This window comes from Exophiala aquamarina (assembly GCF_000709125.1).
Source record: "Exophiala aquamarina CBS 119918 chromosome Unknown aczIA-supercont1.3, whole genome shotgun sequence".
Taxonomy (NCBI): Eukaryota; Fungi; Ascomycota; class Eurotiomycetes; order Chaetothyriales; family Herpotrichiellaceae; genus Exophiala; species Exophiala aquamarina.
Window position 1 is genome coordinate 4,301,085 of NW_013550585.1, and position 15,064 is coordinate 4,316,148.

The 15,064-nt window shown below is 51.6% G+C and overlaps 5 protein-coding genes across 5 annotated transcripts; 2 read left to right on the forward strand and 3 right to left on the reverse strand.

Moving 5' to 3' along the window:
- Nucleotides 1–447: 447 nt before the first annotated feature.
- Nucleotides 448–1,553, forward strand: A1O9_05096 (uncharacterized protein; the record flags this gene model as incomplete). The annotated part of the gene is made up of 3 exons (XM_013407382.1): nucleotides 448–1,228; nucleotides 1,299–1,403; nucleotides 1,459–1,553. The coding sequence occupies 3 exons, from the start codon at nucleotides 448–450 to the stop codon at nucleotides 1,551–1,553; spliced, it is 981 nt and encodes a 326-aa protein (XP_013262836.1).
- Nucleotides 1,554–2,024: 471 nt separating this feature from the next.
- On the reverse strand, nucleotides 2,025–2,820 carry A1O9_05097 (calmodulin; the record flags this gene model as incomplete). The annotated part of the gene is made up of 5 exons (XM_013407383.1): nucleotides 2,025–2,059; nucleotides 2,140–2,352; nucleotides 2,406–2,531; nucleotides 2,601–2,665; nucleotides 2,759–2,820. The coding sequence occupies 5 exons, from the start codon at nucleotides 2,818–2,820 to the stop codon at nucleotides 2,025–2,027; spliced, it is 501 nt and encodes a 166-aa protein (XP_013262837.1).
- Nucleotides 2,821–3,625: 805 nt separating this feature from the next.
- A1O9_05098 (syntaxin 16) lies at nucleotides 3,626–4,583 on the forward strand (the record flags this gene model as incomplete). The annotated part of the gene is made up of 2 exons (XM_013407384.1): nucleotides 3,626–4,040; nucleotides 4,093–4,583. 2 exons carry the CDS (start codon nucleotides 3,626–3,628, stop codon nucleotides 4,581–4,583), a joined length of 906 nt encoding a protein of 301 aa, XP_013262838.1.
- A 1,037-nt stretch (nucleotides 4,584–5,620) lies between these two features.
- A1O9_05099 (uncharacterized protein) lies at nucleotides 5,621–7,312 on the reverse strand (the record flags this gene model as incomplete). The annotated part of the gene is made up of 1 exon (XM_013407385.1): nucleotides 5,621–7,312. A coding segment is annotated over one exon (1,692 nt), but the record flags the coding sequence as incomplete, so codon positions are not given.
- A 3,773-nt stretch (nucleotides 7,313–11,085) lies between these two features.
- On the reverse strand, nucleotides 11,086–14,685 carry A1O9_05100 (uncharacterized protein; the record flags this gene model as incomplete). Its single annotated transcript, XM_013407386.1, has 1 exon — nucleotides 11,086–14,685. The coding sequence occupies one exon, from the start codon at nucleotides 14,683–14,685 to the stop codon at nucleotides 11,086–11,088; it is 3,600 nt and encodes a 1,199-aa protein (XP_013262840.1).
- Nucleotides 14,686–15,064: the final 379 nt, after the last annotated feature.

Consider the following 15,064-nt stretch of genomic DNA (forward strand, 5'->3'; position numbering starts at 1 on the left):
CCCTTTCGGCCGTTTAACTCCAAGTTTTACACCTCTCTCTCTCGACTTGGGAAGTTTGGACAGCAGAACAGAAACTGAGAGGTTGGATTGACTAGTCATTGTCTTTTTATATTGAGATGGGAACCGGGACAGGCACTCGCAGTTAGGGAAAAAGGGGTTGGAGGTACAGGAGACTTGAGTTGGTTAGTGCTTGGCTTTTATGGGTCAAAGCGGCGTCATATGATGCCCAAAGCGATGATCCCTCTCACCTCACCTCACCCCCATCTGCTCAATAGACACCACCATCATTAGAATTTAATGTCTGTTTTCTCTGCATCGGACTTGTAGACACGAAGCAGACGGAACTTGAGGTTAATAGGCCAGCTTTGTGCTCTGGTCGTTACGACCACTTCCCCGCTTGAAGTCTAGCTCTCCATTGACTATTCGATGCCAACTTCACAACCCACCATGTCCGAGCCAGAGCTAGCCACCAAGGCACCAGAGTCAGATGCATTGGAACCATCCCTGATCTCATCCACCGATTCACCCGCACAGACTGGGCCTACCATGGGAGAGCATTGCGTTACGGACCGTCCGACACCGACCTCCAATCGCCAGCCATCCGGCGAGATGACCAAGTTCGGCGACATCGAGGTCTACGTTTCCAAACCAGGAGACTATCCGAACTCGCCGGCAAAACTACTCCTGCTTTTGACAGCAGGGACCGGGGTACACTCGACCAACAACCAAATACAGGCAGACCTACTCGCCACGGAGGGCTTCGTGGTTATCATGCCCGACCAATTCGGTGGGGATCCCGCGCCCAACACTAAAGCCATCTCGTCAGAGGAAGAACCGCCCAGCCCGAATATCCTAGAACAGTTCAAGCTACGCGCCGCGGAGACGGCAAAGTCATTCCTCGTTGACATGTGGTTAGCCAGGCAGACGCCGGAGAAGGTCCTGCCAATCCTCCTCAAGGTGATTGAGACGGCAAGGGACGAGTACGCTGATGCGTTGGCCCACGGCGGAGGCATTTATAGCGTCGGGTATTGTTTTGGAGGGAAGTATACCGTGCTCCTGGCCGGTGAGGATCCTGGATCGCTGCTGAATGGGGGCCAGGCCGCAAAGGACGAGGAGGCCGGTGTGGTGAAGGAGCCTCTGATCAAGGCGGGCGCGGTGGCACATGCGACATTAGTGACGAGAGAAGACTTGAAAGGTGTCAAGGTACCCCTGTCGTTCGTCTGCGTTGGTATGTTGGCACCGTACAGTTCGATAGAACACTTAATTACGGGCAAAAGCTAACCAATGATACCAAACAGAGAACGACCCTTTGTTTCCTGACGAGATCCTGGAGGAAGGCAAGAAGCAATTTGCTGCAAGTAATCTAGTACACGAGATCAAGACCTATCCTGGTGTCCCTCATGGTATGTTCCCCTCCAGCCCATCCATATGTCGCTGCTTTAGTGACCGTCTTTTCAGGCTTTGCGGTCTATGGTGACTACGATTCGCCGACGATTAAGGAATCACAGCAGTCAGCCTTCCAACAGATATTGAGCTGGATCCAGTCACATTGAAAAAGGGTGTATGAGCATGATGTGCTGCTTTGAGGGGAATCATATGTTCAGGGGACCCCACATCTGATTGGCTGATATTTTGATTGAGGACGATATTGGTATGAAACCGGTGAAATAAAGTAGCAGCATGATGCGAGTGAGATTATGATACCCACACGGGCCCCGAGAATTCCTTATGGCTGAAAAATCGGGGAAATGGAATCAGAGGATGACGTTGCAAGGTTCGCATGAGTTTTAAAAAAGCCCTATAAGGCACTGGTGAACACTTTTGATTTGCTCACTGGATGGGCATGCTAGCTGTTCAAGGCACCCGGCGTCGGTTGAAGCTGATTTCTATGAAAGAGAAAGATGATCCCATTCAAATTTGACACCGCCTGTATTGGGGGGCTGTTCCTTTGATCCCCTCGCTCCGCTCTAAAACATCAGGAAGCATTTTGCGCTAGGTATACGCCCAATGACTGGGTTACATACTCATTTCTGCATCATCAACTGTACGAACTCGTTGTCTGTAAAAGATTGTTAGTACCACTCGAGCGACCACATATCATGTGACAGGGTGGATAGTTGAAAGGGCAGTAGAACTCACAGTCAATACGGCCGTCCCCATCTTGATCAGCTTCCCTGATCATCTCATCCACTTCATCATCCGTGAGTTTCTCACCAATTGAAGTCATTACATGACGCAGCTCAGCAGCTGAGATGAAACCGTTGTTGTCGCGATCAAAGACCTTGAAAGCCTCTCGGATTTCCTCCTCCGAGTCGGTATCTTTCATTTTGCGAGCCATCATGGTAAGAAACTCTGTGCTCAGATGAGCATGTGGGGGGTATGAGAGAAATTCTGTCCAAGCATACCTGGGAAATCAATCGTGCCGTTGTTGTCTGCGTCAACCTCGTTGATCATGTCCTGTAGTTCGGATTCAGAAGGATTTTGACCCAGTGATCGCATGACAGTGCCCAGCTCTTTTGTGGTAATTTGTCCTTGGGTGAAATCAGTATTGTAGGGGCAATGACGGGGTCATGAGGTTGAAGAAGTCAGAATGGACATACCATCGCCATCTTTATCCTGATATAATATGTCAGCACTGAGCTCCGCGTTCGTGGACAACAAGGGACTTACGAAGAGAGAGAATGCCTCCTTGAACTCAGAGACTTGTTCTTCGGTCAATGAGTCGGCCTAAAAATCCATGAGATCAGTCTGTGCGCACTTGGGAATTGTTTTGCAGGCATAGGCGTGGGTAATAAGGTGTTCATGGAACAGGCATACCATATTGAGGGGCTGTTCAAGATGTGCGACTGAGCGCTCCTGGGAAATAGATGGGTGAAGGTTATGCGCAGGGGTATTTGAGAGTAGAAGGGCTTCGGTGGGTTGAAGGAGAACAAGTCAGGGAGCAGCTGAGGGAGGGTACAGCAGCAGGAGATGGAGATGTTGGTTAGTAGTAGTGGCAGTTGCAGGATGATCTGGACTTGTTTTAGTTCGAAAGAGCGAACGACGACCAACAAACGACAAACAAGCATCCAATGGTATTAGTGGGCAGTGAACGGAGGAGGGAATGGTCCCCTCGGTTCCGGATTATCCTTCTTCCCCAGCCTCGGATTATCTATTCCTCCGCGTCCCCTGCCCGCGTATACAACCTGACATCCGACTCCTTTGCGCCATCCATAACGTTGGAGGCCACCTCGTTCAATGATCCTCGCTGTCACAACGCACTGCACTGTTACTCTTTAGATAATGACCACTTATTGAGCCTCGTTCCTCGATGGGAATCTTGCAACCCTCCAAAACCCATCTACGAACACAAGCGACCAGCATGATAGTCACTGCTACCACCCAACTCCATCTAGCAGGCATCACATGTGCATAAACTTGCAGTCTGCCTCGATTTGAAGATGTGGAGAGATCGAACCAACCTGTAATATCTCGTCCCTTAATTGCTCTATTTAATCCAATACTCACACCTTCCAGCTACATCTCTTATCGCCAATCTTACTCCCGTCACCCCGCGAAGAAACCAAAGTATGGAGGTGGATCCAACGGCTTTGCAGGCCATGGCTCCGAGGAGACTAGGGGTCTTATGTCTGCAGACCCCTACGACAACGACGGCGATGCTGTGATAGAGATGGACCTATTACCACCGCGCTGGATCGATGTCCAAGAAGAAGTTGGTGACGTCCTCAAGGACATCACATTAAAGGCCGCCAGACTGGACAAACTGCACGCTAAACATGTCCTCCCAGGGTTCGATGATGATTCGGTCAAACAGCAGGAGGAGCGAGAAATAGAGCGACTAACAACAGAGATCACCAGAGCCTTCCAAGATTGCCAGAGGGCGATCAAACGCATCGAAACAATGGTGAAAGATGCCCGCCAATCTGGCAATGTCCAGAAAGGCGACGAGACAATGGCGAAGAATATTCAAGTTGCTTTGGCTTCTAGTGTTCAGGAAGTCAGTGCGACGTTTAGAAAGAAGCAGAGCACCTACTTGAACAGTAAGTCATACCATCGATGACCATACAGCCATTGTGTCTGACACTTCCACAGAACTCCGAGCCCTGGGTGGTTTCGAGTCACCAATTGGCCGGTCCTCAACCCCAGTCCCACAGAATCCATATACCGATCCAGCATTGATGGAATCCGACGCCGACAAAAGATTCAGTCAATCTACTTTGCAGCAGACAGCTCAGAAGCGACATAACAATGACACTGTCATTGCCCAACGAGAACAGGAGATCAACGATATTGCCCGAGGTATTATCGAACTGGCAGATATCTTTCGCGACCTCCAAGGCATGGTTATCGATCAAGGAACCATGCTCGATCGCATCGACTATAACGTTGAGCAGACCGTCACCGACGTAAAGGGCGCTGAGAAGGAACTTACCACCGCAACGAACTACCAGAAACGTAGCACGAAACGGAAGATTTTGTTACTCCTTTTGCTGCTTGTCATCGGCATGTTTGTCTTATTACTGGTCAAACCCAAGAAAAGCTCTCAACTAACAAACCCCCCTCCGACACCAGCACCACCCTGAGATTCAGCATACTGGACAATTTTCCAGGGGTTTACAGCTTGACGACAAGTGTTCCTTATGACTACCGTAGTAACATCTTGGGCTTGACCGCCGCTCCGGACTTCGTATCGAACATCATTCAATCTCAGATCGATGGAGCGGGTACCATGGTTCTGGTCGATCTTCCCTTGCAGGTGAGGGTTGGCGCAGAGGAAAATGAACCACACCCCCGATTTTCTCACCCTTCCAGCATGTCGATGCAAATGAGGAAGAAATCCTTGGATATCATGAGTTCACCATGTGAGACATGTATAATTGGATCGGATAGTGTCTCGAGACAGATCGAATTCGGCATCCACGTCGTGGTCGTTCGATGCTCGGCGCTTTGTATGCCTATGAAGCCTCCAGAGACGACCTCCTAACCAAATCCAAACCGGTCTCAAGTGGACCTGCTCCAAGAATATGCGAATTTCGTTGAGCTATAGTGAAGCTTCTCGTGTACGAGCAAGGCCAGTCTGAGTGATACCGAACATTTGGCGCGTCCCCGGCTGAATGCACCAAAACGTGTGCTCAGCTACTAATAGTCCTAGTCGAGCACACATGGATTGCGGGAGTGAGCTACTACAGGGGCCGAACAGCAGCAGGGCGCGGTATTCGACTTTTGAAGGGAACATAACACCGAAGCAAGACCAGCTCTTCGGGGCTGTTCTGCCACACGAAGCACGTAGACTATAGACATTCGAACCACAGTCTTGTCATTGTTCAACAAACTATAATGATAATTAGATCCACGCAGGCATTGAGCCATTATTCCTCGCTGACGCATGTCTCAGCATCCTAGCCTCGTCAAGACCGCGTAGCCTCGCTGCATCGTCATCCATCGATATCAGGTTCGGTTGGAGTGACTCTCGGCTCGCACTCCTCTCATGGCCGTACACATCATTACCACTGGCCATGGTGTCCGAGCCATGTGCACCTCCACCACCAAGTTCACTCAACGACCTGCCCAACTGCGTAGTGAAGCTCAATTCCTTGGCCACACCATAGACACTCGGATCCCTGCGCGCAATGCGCCAGCCATTGAGCGCGAGGATGAGCACCAGCGCGCTGTAAACACTGCTGCACACGACCAAGAACGCCAGTGCGCCAATGGGGACTTTCGCTACAAGCGCACCGCGACGGCTCTGCTCGGCGAGATTGTCACTCGCCGTCGAGTAACCCCCAATGACACTGAGAACGCGATTTCCAAACAAGGTGGCCCATGTGCCCGCCATATCCCGGCTGTTCGCCTGCAGGGCCATTTGCAGGACGTCGTTGGTCCAGTCGTTTCCCGGCGAATTAGTGTAGTACTGCAGCTGGCCGACGTACATGTTGAGGATCGACCCATTGACGGGGCTCGTTGTGTGGCTGCGCACGCCGCCATCGGCCCACACGTACTCGACCTCGAATGCTTCCACGGTGCACCCGAACATGAAGTCCATGTAGTACGCCGCATCGCCGCCTGTGGAGAACAGGCCACTGTCGTTGAGCAGGTTTACGTCCACACGCGTTGAGAACAAGTCGAAGCGCCCGGCTACGCCGACGTGGACTTTGTTGAGGAGAGAGGAATCTGAAGGGCATGGAGTCGTGGAGGAGTCGCCGAATTCGAGTGCCCAGCCGGACGAGCTAGTGTTGTAGTTGACGGGGTTGTACGGGGTGGACAAGTTGGCATTGGCGAAGAGGCCGAGCTGCAGGTATGCCGTGGGTTTTAGGTTGAGGGGGGGCGTGTCAGGGTCGGCGATGGTGAAGTATTGATCGGCGGGCTTGACCGGTGCCTTGTTGATGATTCCACGGAAGGCTCCTGAGCAGTTGAATTGAGTGTTGGATCCGTTCGTCGCGAGGGGGTTGCAAGAATTCGTGATTGGCTGGCACTGCGTGGATACACCTAGGGTGCGAGCCCTGTATTCAGTGACATTCGGGACTCGAGCTGAGTTCGGCAAGAGAATGGACAGCCCGGAGTCCAGGCTTTGGATTTGTGACGTGTGCGAGATATTCGTCCTCACCTCATATACCGAGTTGGTCAGTTGTTGGAAGTCAGTTGTAGAGCCATAGACGTCCCAGGTACACGGCAGACAAAGATTCTGGGATCGATCGAAATTCTCACATTTATCCATCACTCGATGACCAAGTGAAGTAGTTGTTGGCGAGGCTCTGACCTCCTGGATATTGACGGCATCGGTGTAGGTATGGAAGATGGTGTCGGCGATGAACATACTCACAACAAGAAACATGCTCAGCAAGAAGATCAAGGCGGAAGAATGCACTTGTTTTGCCATTACAGGTCTCCTTTGATTCGGCCGCCTGCCAAAGAGTGATGGAAGGCACTGCCTTAGATAGGTGAAGAGGCCGTCCATTGATGCAGCTAGGAGACTGATCAGGAGGCTGAGCTGTGGGACATCTGAGATGGGAGATTCACTGCCCCATATGGCTCTCGAGCGGTGTCGAATCTTCCCAACTACATGGAATTTCCAGACACCCATGATAAAGGAGGTCAGGAAGGGCGCCAGTGTAGAAGCGACGGAAGAAACGATGGCCAGTCGGGTTGCGGAGAGGGCAACAAGAATATAGCCTGGAAACTGCTGAGTCGCATCTCGGTATTGAGCAAAAATATCGGCCTGTGGCTGAAACTGGTTCAAAAAGACCAACGCGAGCAATACAGCTGGACAAGCGATATTGGGAATTAGCACAATAAGCAGTGGAAGCCATATCGACGAGGGTGAAGTCGGTCTGCGTACGATGCCAGCGTGTCGACCACTGTGATCTACACTTCCCGGTGGCTGCATGGAGAGACGGGCGATCGTCTTCTCGTCCACGACGATCTCGGGTGAATGGTAGCTGGAGTCGATGTCATCTTGGGGGATCTTCCTTGAGAAAGTGAGATGTGCGTCGTCGCCTCGTAGTGTAGACTGGGAATCATCATGTTGGTGCTGCGGCCGATAGTCTCCAGCGCGTTGAGCGTATGTCTTTCCGAACGTGCTGGCGGTGCCTGGCCTGGATATGGTATTCGAGAAGGAAAAGCCGTCCATGGTCAGGCGAGTTTTCGACATTCACACGAAGAGATGGCAGAGGAGACATGACTCTACAAGACATGGATTTTTGGGGACAAGGAGCAAGGGGTGAGTACATTTTGTGAGAGGTAACCTACCGTGTACTGCATCTGCAAGTCTCGGCTGCCAGTGTACCACTACTCCTTGCCGTCCATATGCCGTGCAGTAAGTCGTGCAGTAGGCTGAAAAGAGATGTCGACAGCGCGAGCGAGCTTTTGATACCAGCCACAGGTGGTGAGATGAAGCTAAGCTGAAACGGGTTAAGAGGCCGCAATAGACTAGTCCCTATATAGGCTAGGGTAGACTGGTGGTCAAACGACGTTCTTCAGCTGGAGTTGTGATCCCCGAGCTGCGCACCTCGTAATTAAGCCTGTTAGGTGCCTTTTCAAAGATATTGGTTAGCGTGGGAAGCTGAAGCCCGCCGTGGCCCAGCCTCAGCCCCGTCGTGTTTAACTAGACCGCCTAGTAGCCACCCTGGGTGCGCCTTTAGGCGAGAGGTGTATTAGGTAACTGCATGCTGAATAGTTAACTGGTCAGATCCCCCCTTCCCCCCAAGACTGCCCCTAATAACGAACCCTGTCACTTCTCCCTGGCCTGTCTGATTAAGCCAGTCGCCTTCTCCGACACCGACTCTTCTATTTTCATCTTCTGCTCACCCATCCCATACAATTTCTCTCGTCTTGCTGCTTCACAAACGCACGTTTCTCAGCATGATCGACCCGGTCGACAAAGGTTCCACCGCTACTTCTGAATATCTGGGTATCATTTCCTCCAATTATGAGCTCCAAATTCATGCTCCAGAATAAAGGTTTGGCATCTTCCAGCATCGTGGCTCGGTAAACATGGCTATCTATTTCGATCTAAACTACATCGCACTTTAACTAGCCTCATCATTCCACCTTACTACATGGCCTTGTCCCTGTCGCTGACACTAATCAATTTTTTTTTCCTGTCGTAGCGGCTTAGCATCAGAAAAGGGCATGAGGTTGTGTATCAACACCGGCTTCACCTCGTACTCGATAGCTTTGGACCAGTGGACACCGGTCTACCTCGCTATGGCTTGGACGAGACAACGATCTTGACTCGACTACTCGTACGAAGGGACCCCCGATCCCTGATGGTTTGTCCTCTCACTAGATATTTAGCATGTGAATCTCTTCTCGTCTCTTGGATCAGGTTTTATACATAAGTATCTCTTCTGCTCCCTCAAGGCGCTAGATGAGCAGTTCCAATCAAGCCATCCTCCTCCGTTCAGAATGGTGTCCAAAAACCTCTTGTTCTCGCTTATTGTCAGCCTTGCCCAGGTGCAAGTGGTGATATCAGAATCCAGCCCAGGCCAAGTTGATGTTGCATCAAATGGTCTCCCAGATTCCACCTCAGGTGCTGGCTTGGTCCACATACAAACTCTATTGTCTCAACATATCACAGAGTTATCTGCGCTTTTGGATAACTTCAAGGAGAGGAGCACCGGGAAAACACTGCTACAAGTCCTACCGACGAACGCTTCAGCCGCTCCCTTGGCCTGTAATTGCCAGAGTTCTCCTCTCGCTCCAGAATGTCGAATTATGTGTGGCAATCACGAAGATGGCCCAATTCCGCCGACGGACACTTCAGCAGTTCCCTTGGCCTGTAGTTGCCAGAGTTCTCCTCTCGCCCCAGCATGCCGAATCATGTGTGGCAATCACGAAGATAGCCCGATCCCACCTGCTGATCAAGCAGCCATACTTACGGACTCCAATGTCAACGGAAACGGGATCGCCCAAAGTCTTCCTCCAGCCGGCCTCCTCCCTTTGAGGTTTTCATGTACCTGTACGCCTCCGATCTTGGTCAGCTGTAAGGTGCTTTGCGCCAATCACGGTGGAACTGTTTGGCATCCACCGAATTCCGAAAGACTGGCTGCCTCATCGGACCAAACTCTCCTCAGCACGGGGGCCCCTCATAGGAAAGGATGCAACTGCAATAATCCCACGCCTAACTGCGTGAACATCTGCTCCAACCATGGCGGCAGAAGGGACAACGGAACCACTGGGGGACAGGACAATGTAACTGGGCCTTCTCATCCCAGTGACCACAAACCTCGACCGCCTCGATCGGGTTCAGATCATGCGTGTTCCGGATGTCCAAACATATGCGGCAATCACGGGAATGATTCTTCAAGGGATGGCCCGTCAACAAAAGCGGCATCTGACCCATCAGTTGACAATGAACGCTCAAGCGACCAACACCAACACCAGAACGCCAGCATGCCATTGCCAGGCACCCAAAGCCTCAACGCCGCCGCAGCAGGAGCACGCCAACTAGCACTCTCAATCGCACTCTCAGACGGCTCATCCACAACAATATCCGCGGCCGTCGACCTAGCATTGTACGCGAGCTTCGCTTCTTCCTCTGCCATAAAGAATCTCGGCTTTGCACATGAGATCCACCCACCATCATCCCATGAGCAATCGGTCACCATCCACGGCCAAGCATGCAAAGTCATCGGGACCGTGGCACTGCTGCTGCCGGACTACGGTCTGCACGAGGTCTTTTACGTCGTTGACCCCATGTCCATCAACATCGTCGTCCTCCTTCCTGAGCTCATCGTTGGCGTCGACTTCCTCCAACAGACCGGAGGCCTCGACGTGAAAAGCCACCTGCTGGTCTGAGATCCATGCGAGACAGATGAGAGATCAGAGCCTCTGTTCGGGGATCTGAAATGGTCGCCGGCGATGACATCGATTTCGTCCGTCCGTCGATAAAGGCAGGAGCGCTGCTACGAGTAGTGTCGACGGGGGTGCCTGAGGGCAGGAATTCCAGTCTCTCCCGCCTCTCCCACTTCCACCCCCGTCCCGAAGCTCCCAACGCCCCGTGGCTTCCGCTTTGCTGTACCCTGCGGATGGAGTCCCAAGGACTATACCACTGCAGTACTATATCGAACCCCATTTCTGCACGCATGGGGTTCCGCTGTTTATACAAGCCAGGGTCGGAATCACGGTTGTTGTCACGGTCATGAGTGAGGAATCAGAACCAGCCTAGTCCTTTCACTTAAGCGGCCGACACATTGTACCAAGCAGAGGTAAAAAAAGAGTTAGATGGAAGAAGGAAGGTCTTCGGTATGTTACGTATTTAGAAGTTGTATGTATACTTGTTATTTGGATATGCAAGAGTTTCTTGAAAAGGAAGAGGTAGAAAAATCAGTATACTTATGCTTAATCTTATGCTCTTATCTGAACCCTCCTTTGATATCCGGATTTTCATTCATTCATTCCTTCCTTCAAGGACATAGGGCATGCATGCTATCTGACTTAATGTGTGCAACGATAATTACAAAAAAAAGAGAGCAATCACTCGCTTGCTTGCTTGTCTAGTCGCTCAGGAAGGACACGGCCAGGTAGACAGACCATAACTAGCCCAGTCACGACAGTCGTCATAAAAATATATAATTATAAATGCAATCAAGAAACAGTACCAGCCATGAACAGCGGTCTTACGCCGACGACCTCCTGTTTCTTCCTTGGGCCATTGCCACCCGGTCCCGAGAGTGCTCCCTGAGCGGGCCCTACCTTACTCGAAGCTCCTCCAGAGGTATTGCTACTGCCGTTGCTGGCACCTTCGATCTTCAGATTCCGCAGTTTCAAGGCCAACTCCGCTGAGGCACTGTTACGCATGGCCATGCACTCGTCCTGTCCTACCCCGGATGGTAGCTTGCTGGCCCCGACCCTAGCTCTACATGGCACAGGCAGTTCAACAGTGCTTGCACCAAGACGGGTCCTGATGTCGTCAAATAGTACCTCCATCGGGGCGATGTATGCAGTCTTGCTCTTGTCGCCCCAAGCAAGGACGTGACCGCAGAGTCCGCCAGATACAGGGTCGTAGACCCATGCGCCGCTGTCACCGGGGATCCCGAAGCCGCCTTCCACGCACCAGCTTGTACTAAAGGATTGTCGGCCATGTAGCTTGACCAGTGCCATGGCCTGCGAAATGCGCCCCTTTTTGAAGCCCGAGGAGCGCCCACGACAATGAACATGCAGACCAGAGAGTTTTGTTAGGGGAGTCACCGAAGTGAGAACTGGGAGAGCGTTGGGATCAGTGGGCCTTGAGGAGGACTCGCGGGTAGTCGATTGGGCTTGTTGAGGTGTTGCGCCAGAAGGGGTAGATTGTTCGCGCATCGAATTTTCGACTTTCAATCTTTCTTCGTGGACACGAATGAGAGCCCAATCCACTTCGTGTTTGATCTCGCCCCTCCTAACGCGACGAATACCACTGGTCGCAAAGACGTACCCAAAGGAATGGCTGGCCAGATGGTCGTCGTCTCTATCTTCCTCACTGGGAAAGAAGTCGTCGTCTACATCATCAATAGCAGGTTGAGTAACACAGTAGTCATCATCAGTGTATGGTGCGATGCCGACTTTGTCGCCAATCGATGCAGCGTCATCAACATCATCAGATGACGAGGAAGATGCATCATCGTCATCGGAGTTGTCTTCGTCGAGCTCGGGAGGGGAGTCTTCTAAGAACCAGAACTCGTTTCCGTCGGCGTCCATGATGGCATAGTCGGGACGGATGGTGCTAGTGTCGCTGTCATCGTCACTGCCTTCGTACTCGTCGTCAGAAATTTCAAAGTCCGAAAAGCGTGAGAGATCTTCCTCAGATTGCATAAAACGTACATCGGCTGATGGATCAAATTGCCCTGGTATGGTCCGCGCAGGAGCTGCTGCTCTTCTCGGTTGATCTTGAGCCGGGAGCTCGTCTTCTTCGTCTTCGTCATCGCTAGGAACATCGAGCATATGATGAACCGTTAAACCGAACGGGTCACCGTCGACGAGGATAGTGCCACCAAAAGATACTGGAGGAAGGTGCTCATGGTCTTTGAACGCTCCGATGCTTGCTCCACTTGATGGACGTACTTGGTACTTTTGTTCTCTCGGCTTGCGAGCAATGGTGCGGCGACTCTGAGTTTTGGATTGATAGGCGGATCTTCTGGGGCGTCTCCTTTTCCCACTTCTCCTTACCTCACCGTTAAGGATGACCACACCCCAACCTTTCTTAGGTCGAAATCTTTTTCGAAGGACGTCGCGAACTTTATTGATGTGTGCGCACTGCACACAAATTGTGGTCTTTGCACTCTCTGGGCTGCTGCCAAACATCATCAGACTAAGACTGCATGACTCAGGGGTATCTTTCAATGCTGTGTTAAGCATCTTGCCTAACTTCGGCATGACAACGGTATTCCAATCGTCGAGATCGGCTTGGGGAATATCCACGTCTGGCCATTTCTTGAGTGGCACCTGCGGCGGAACGGTCTTCTGCTGGATTGCGTCTGCCTTGCGCTTCGAGTTTGCGCGCTTAGGAAGTTCAGGTCTGTCTTCGGCCTTGTCTGAAACAAAAGCTGTCTTTTTGTCCTCGGCGGCAGCCAATTCTTCAGCCCTGCACATTTGCTCGATGATGAGAAGCTCGAAGACTTCAATGTCAGAGACAGGCGGTGGCCCTTCTTCATCAAGTACACAACATTGTTGAAGATCTTTTGCTATTTGTAGGAGAAAGGCTCCAGCGTCCTCATAATTGTTTCTGTACTGAAGCTCTGCTGGGGCTTGCAAGCATTTTTGTACCACCCGCATATACTTGCTACCACACTTTGGTGATAGCTTTTGAGAATAAATTCGTTGGACTCGTTCCATGAATATACCGCGATTGTACTTTGGCTTCCACAGTTTGGCTAAGGGAATCCAGAGGCCAATCTCGAGTAATAGCAAGCCAAGGCTGTAGATATCGTAGGCTGGGACGGTTTCGGCCGCATGAATATCGTGTTGTGGATGCCGATATATGGAAGCCGCAAAAGGCTCTTCTTCTTGTAGTCTCGACACAAAGTCTTGACATGACTGCAGCAGATACGGCGACCGCATTTCCCTTGGGGAGTTGGATCGATGCATTTGGTCGTTGGAACCAATCAAGATGATATTGCTGCTGTTGATATATTGATGAGTCTCGCCTTGAGAGAAATATCCCATGACAGAGAGAGCCAGGTTATAGGCCAGTCGGAAGCGATCTTCGAGTGCTGGTTGGGCAGAGTCTTGAGTATTGGAGTTGGAGATCAAAGATGCTAGTGTGCGCTGGTGTTGAAGGTTCTTGGAATCGTGTCCTTCAGGTAGACCGTATACCATACCGCAACGAGGGCCGTTAGGGTCGACCGTGAAACCGAGTAGTCTAAGATGTCCACACCATGACAGACTCCGATCCTTGCATAGGTTTCCCCCAAGTTCGTGAAGCTCGAAAACATCATCTGCGCTTCCGACGACATAGGGAGGACAGTCAGCAGTGAGATAATCAACAAGGACGGGTTGGTTGGTGGGATGATAAAATGCGATGGACCTTTCTCGTGAGGCGGCTGATCCTTCCTTGGGGTCATATGGAGGTGGGTCAGCTGTCTCAGAGAAATAGGCATTGAACTCGAGGCTCGCAAAGTCGATGTGTAGGGGGTGATCGAATAGATGTGCATAGTCGGTTCCATCCGAGGCCTGATGGGAGTGCTTCATGCGCTTAGCATCGCCTTTCTCCTCATCACCTTTCATCCGAGACTCAGATAGACTGTAGAGGACATCGATGCAGTTGGTCAGCTGGTCGAGTAAAGTCCTTCCAGTTTGGACCTCGTGACTGGTCCAGTCCTTACGTTGAGCCACGGGACTGGAGCCGGGCCCCCTCATGGACTTTCCTGTCTGCTTCATCTCATATCGCTCCGGATGCTCGAGTCTGCCACTTTCTTCTAGCAGTCGCTTGATCTCCGACATGACACTAGCGACGACTTCTCCCAACCCGGCTTGGTCGATTTTCTTGTCGATATCAACATCGATCTGACCTGGGGTCTGGGGTCCTACGTCGGTCCAGTGCATGCCCCATGCTAATAATCTGTCCTGCTGAATCTGGAAATCGCGCCTTAGGTCTCTGACATCGGGTGAGTCAGTGGTGTTGGTGGCAACCTTTGCACTTTCATAGGATTGCTTGGTGTCGGAGTACAGCTTCGAGAGGCGTTGCAGATAGGTGCCACGCCTTTGAAACATGTTGACGAGCGCTTCTTGTTACTCGGTTCTCGGTTTAGGTTGGTTGCGTGGCTCCACGATGTGACCGAGTAGTAGTTGGTGCTTCATAAGGGCGTGTTCATCTTGACCCGGCTGATACTGAGTGCTGAGTGAGTTATTCCCTCGTACGTGCTTGATGTTGGCTGATGGGCGACGGGTGTGTAGGCGTAGAGTCTCTGAGCGTGTGGTGGTGGTGTTGGGCTCAGACTCAGCCAGAGAAGGGCGGGGTAGAGGCACGTATATCGTGGGCGGGCGAAATCCTGCTGCCTGCAGTTTCATTCGTAAATCGTACAGTAACTAGTCCTAAATGGACATCCGAGCGACTACCTCTTCGCCACACTCGCGCTAGACCATATGCGGC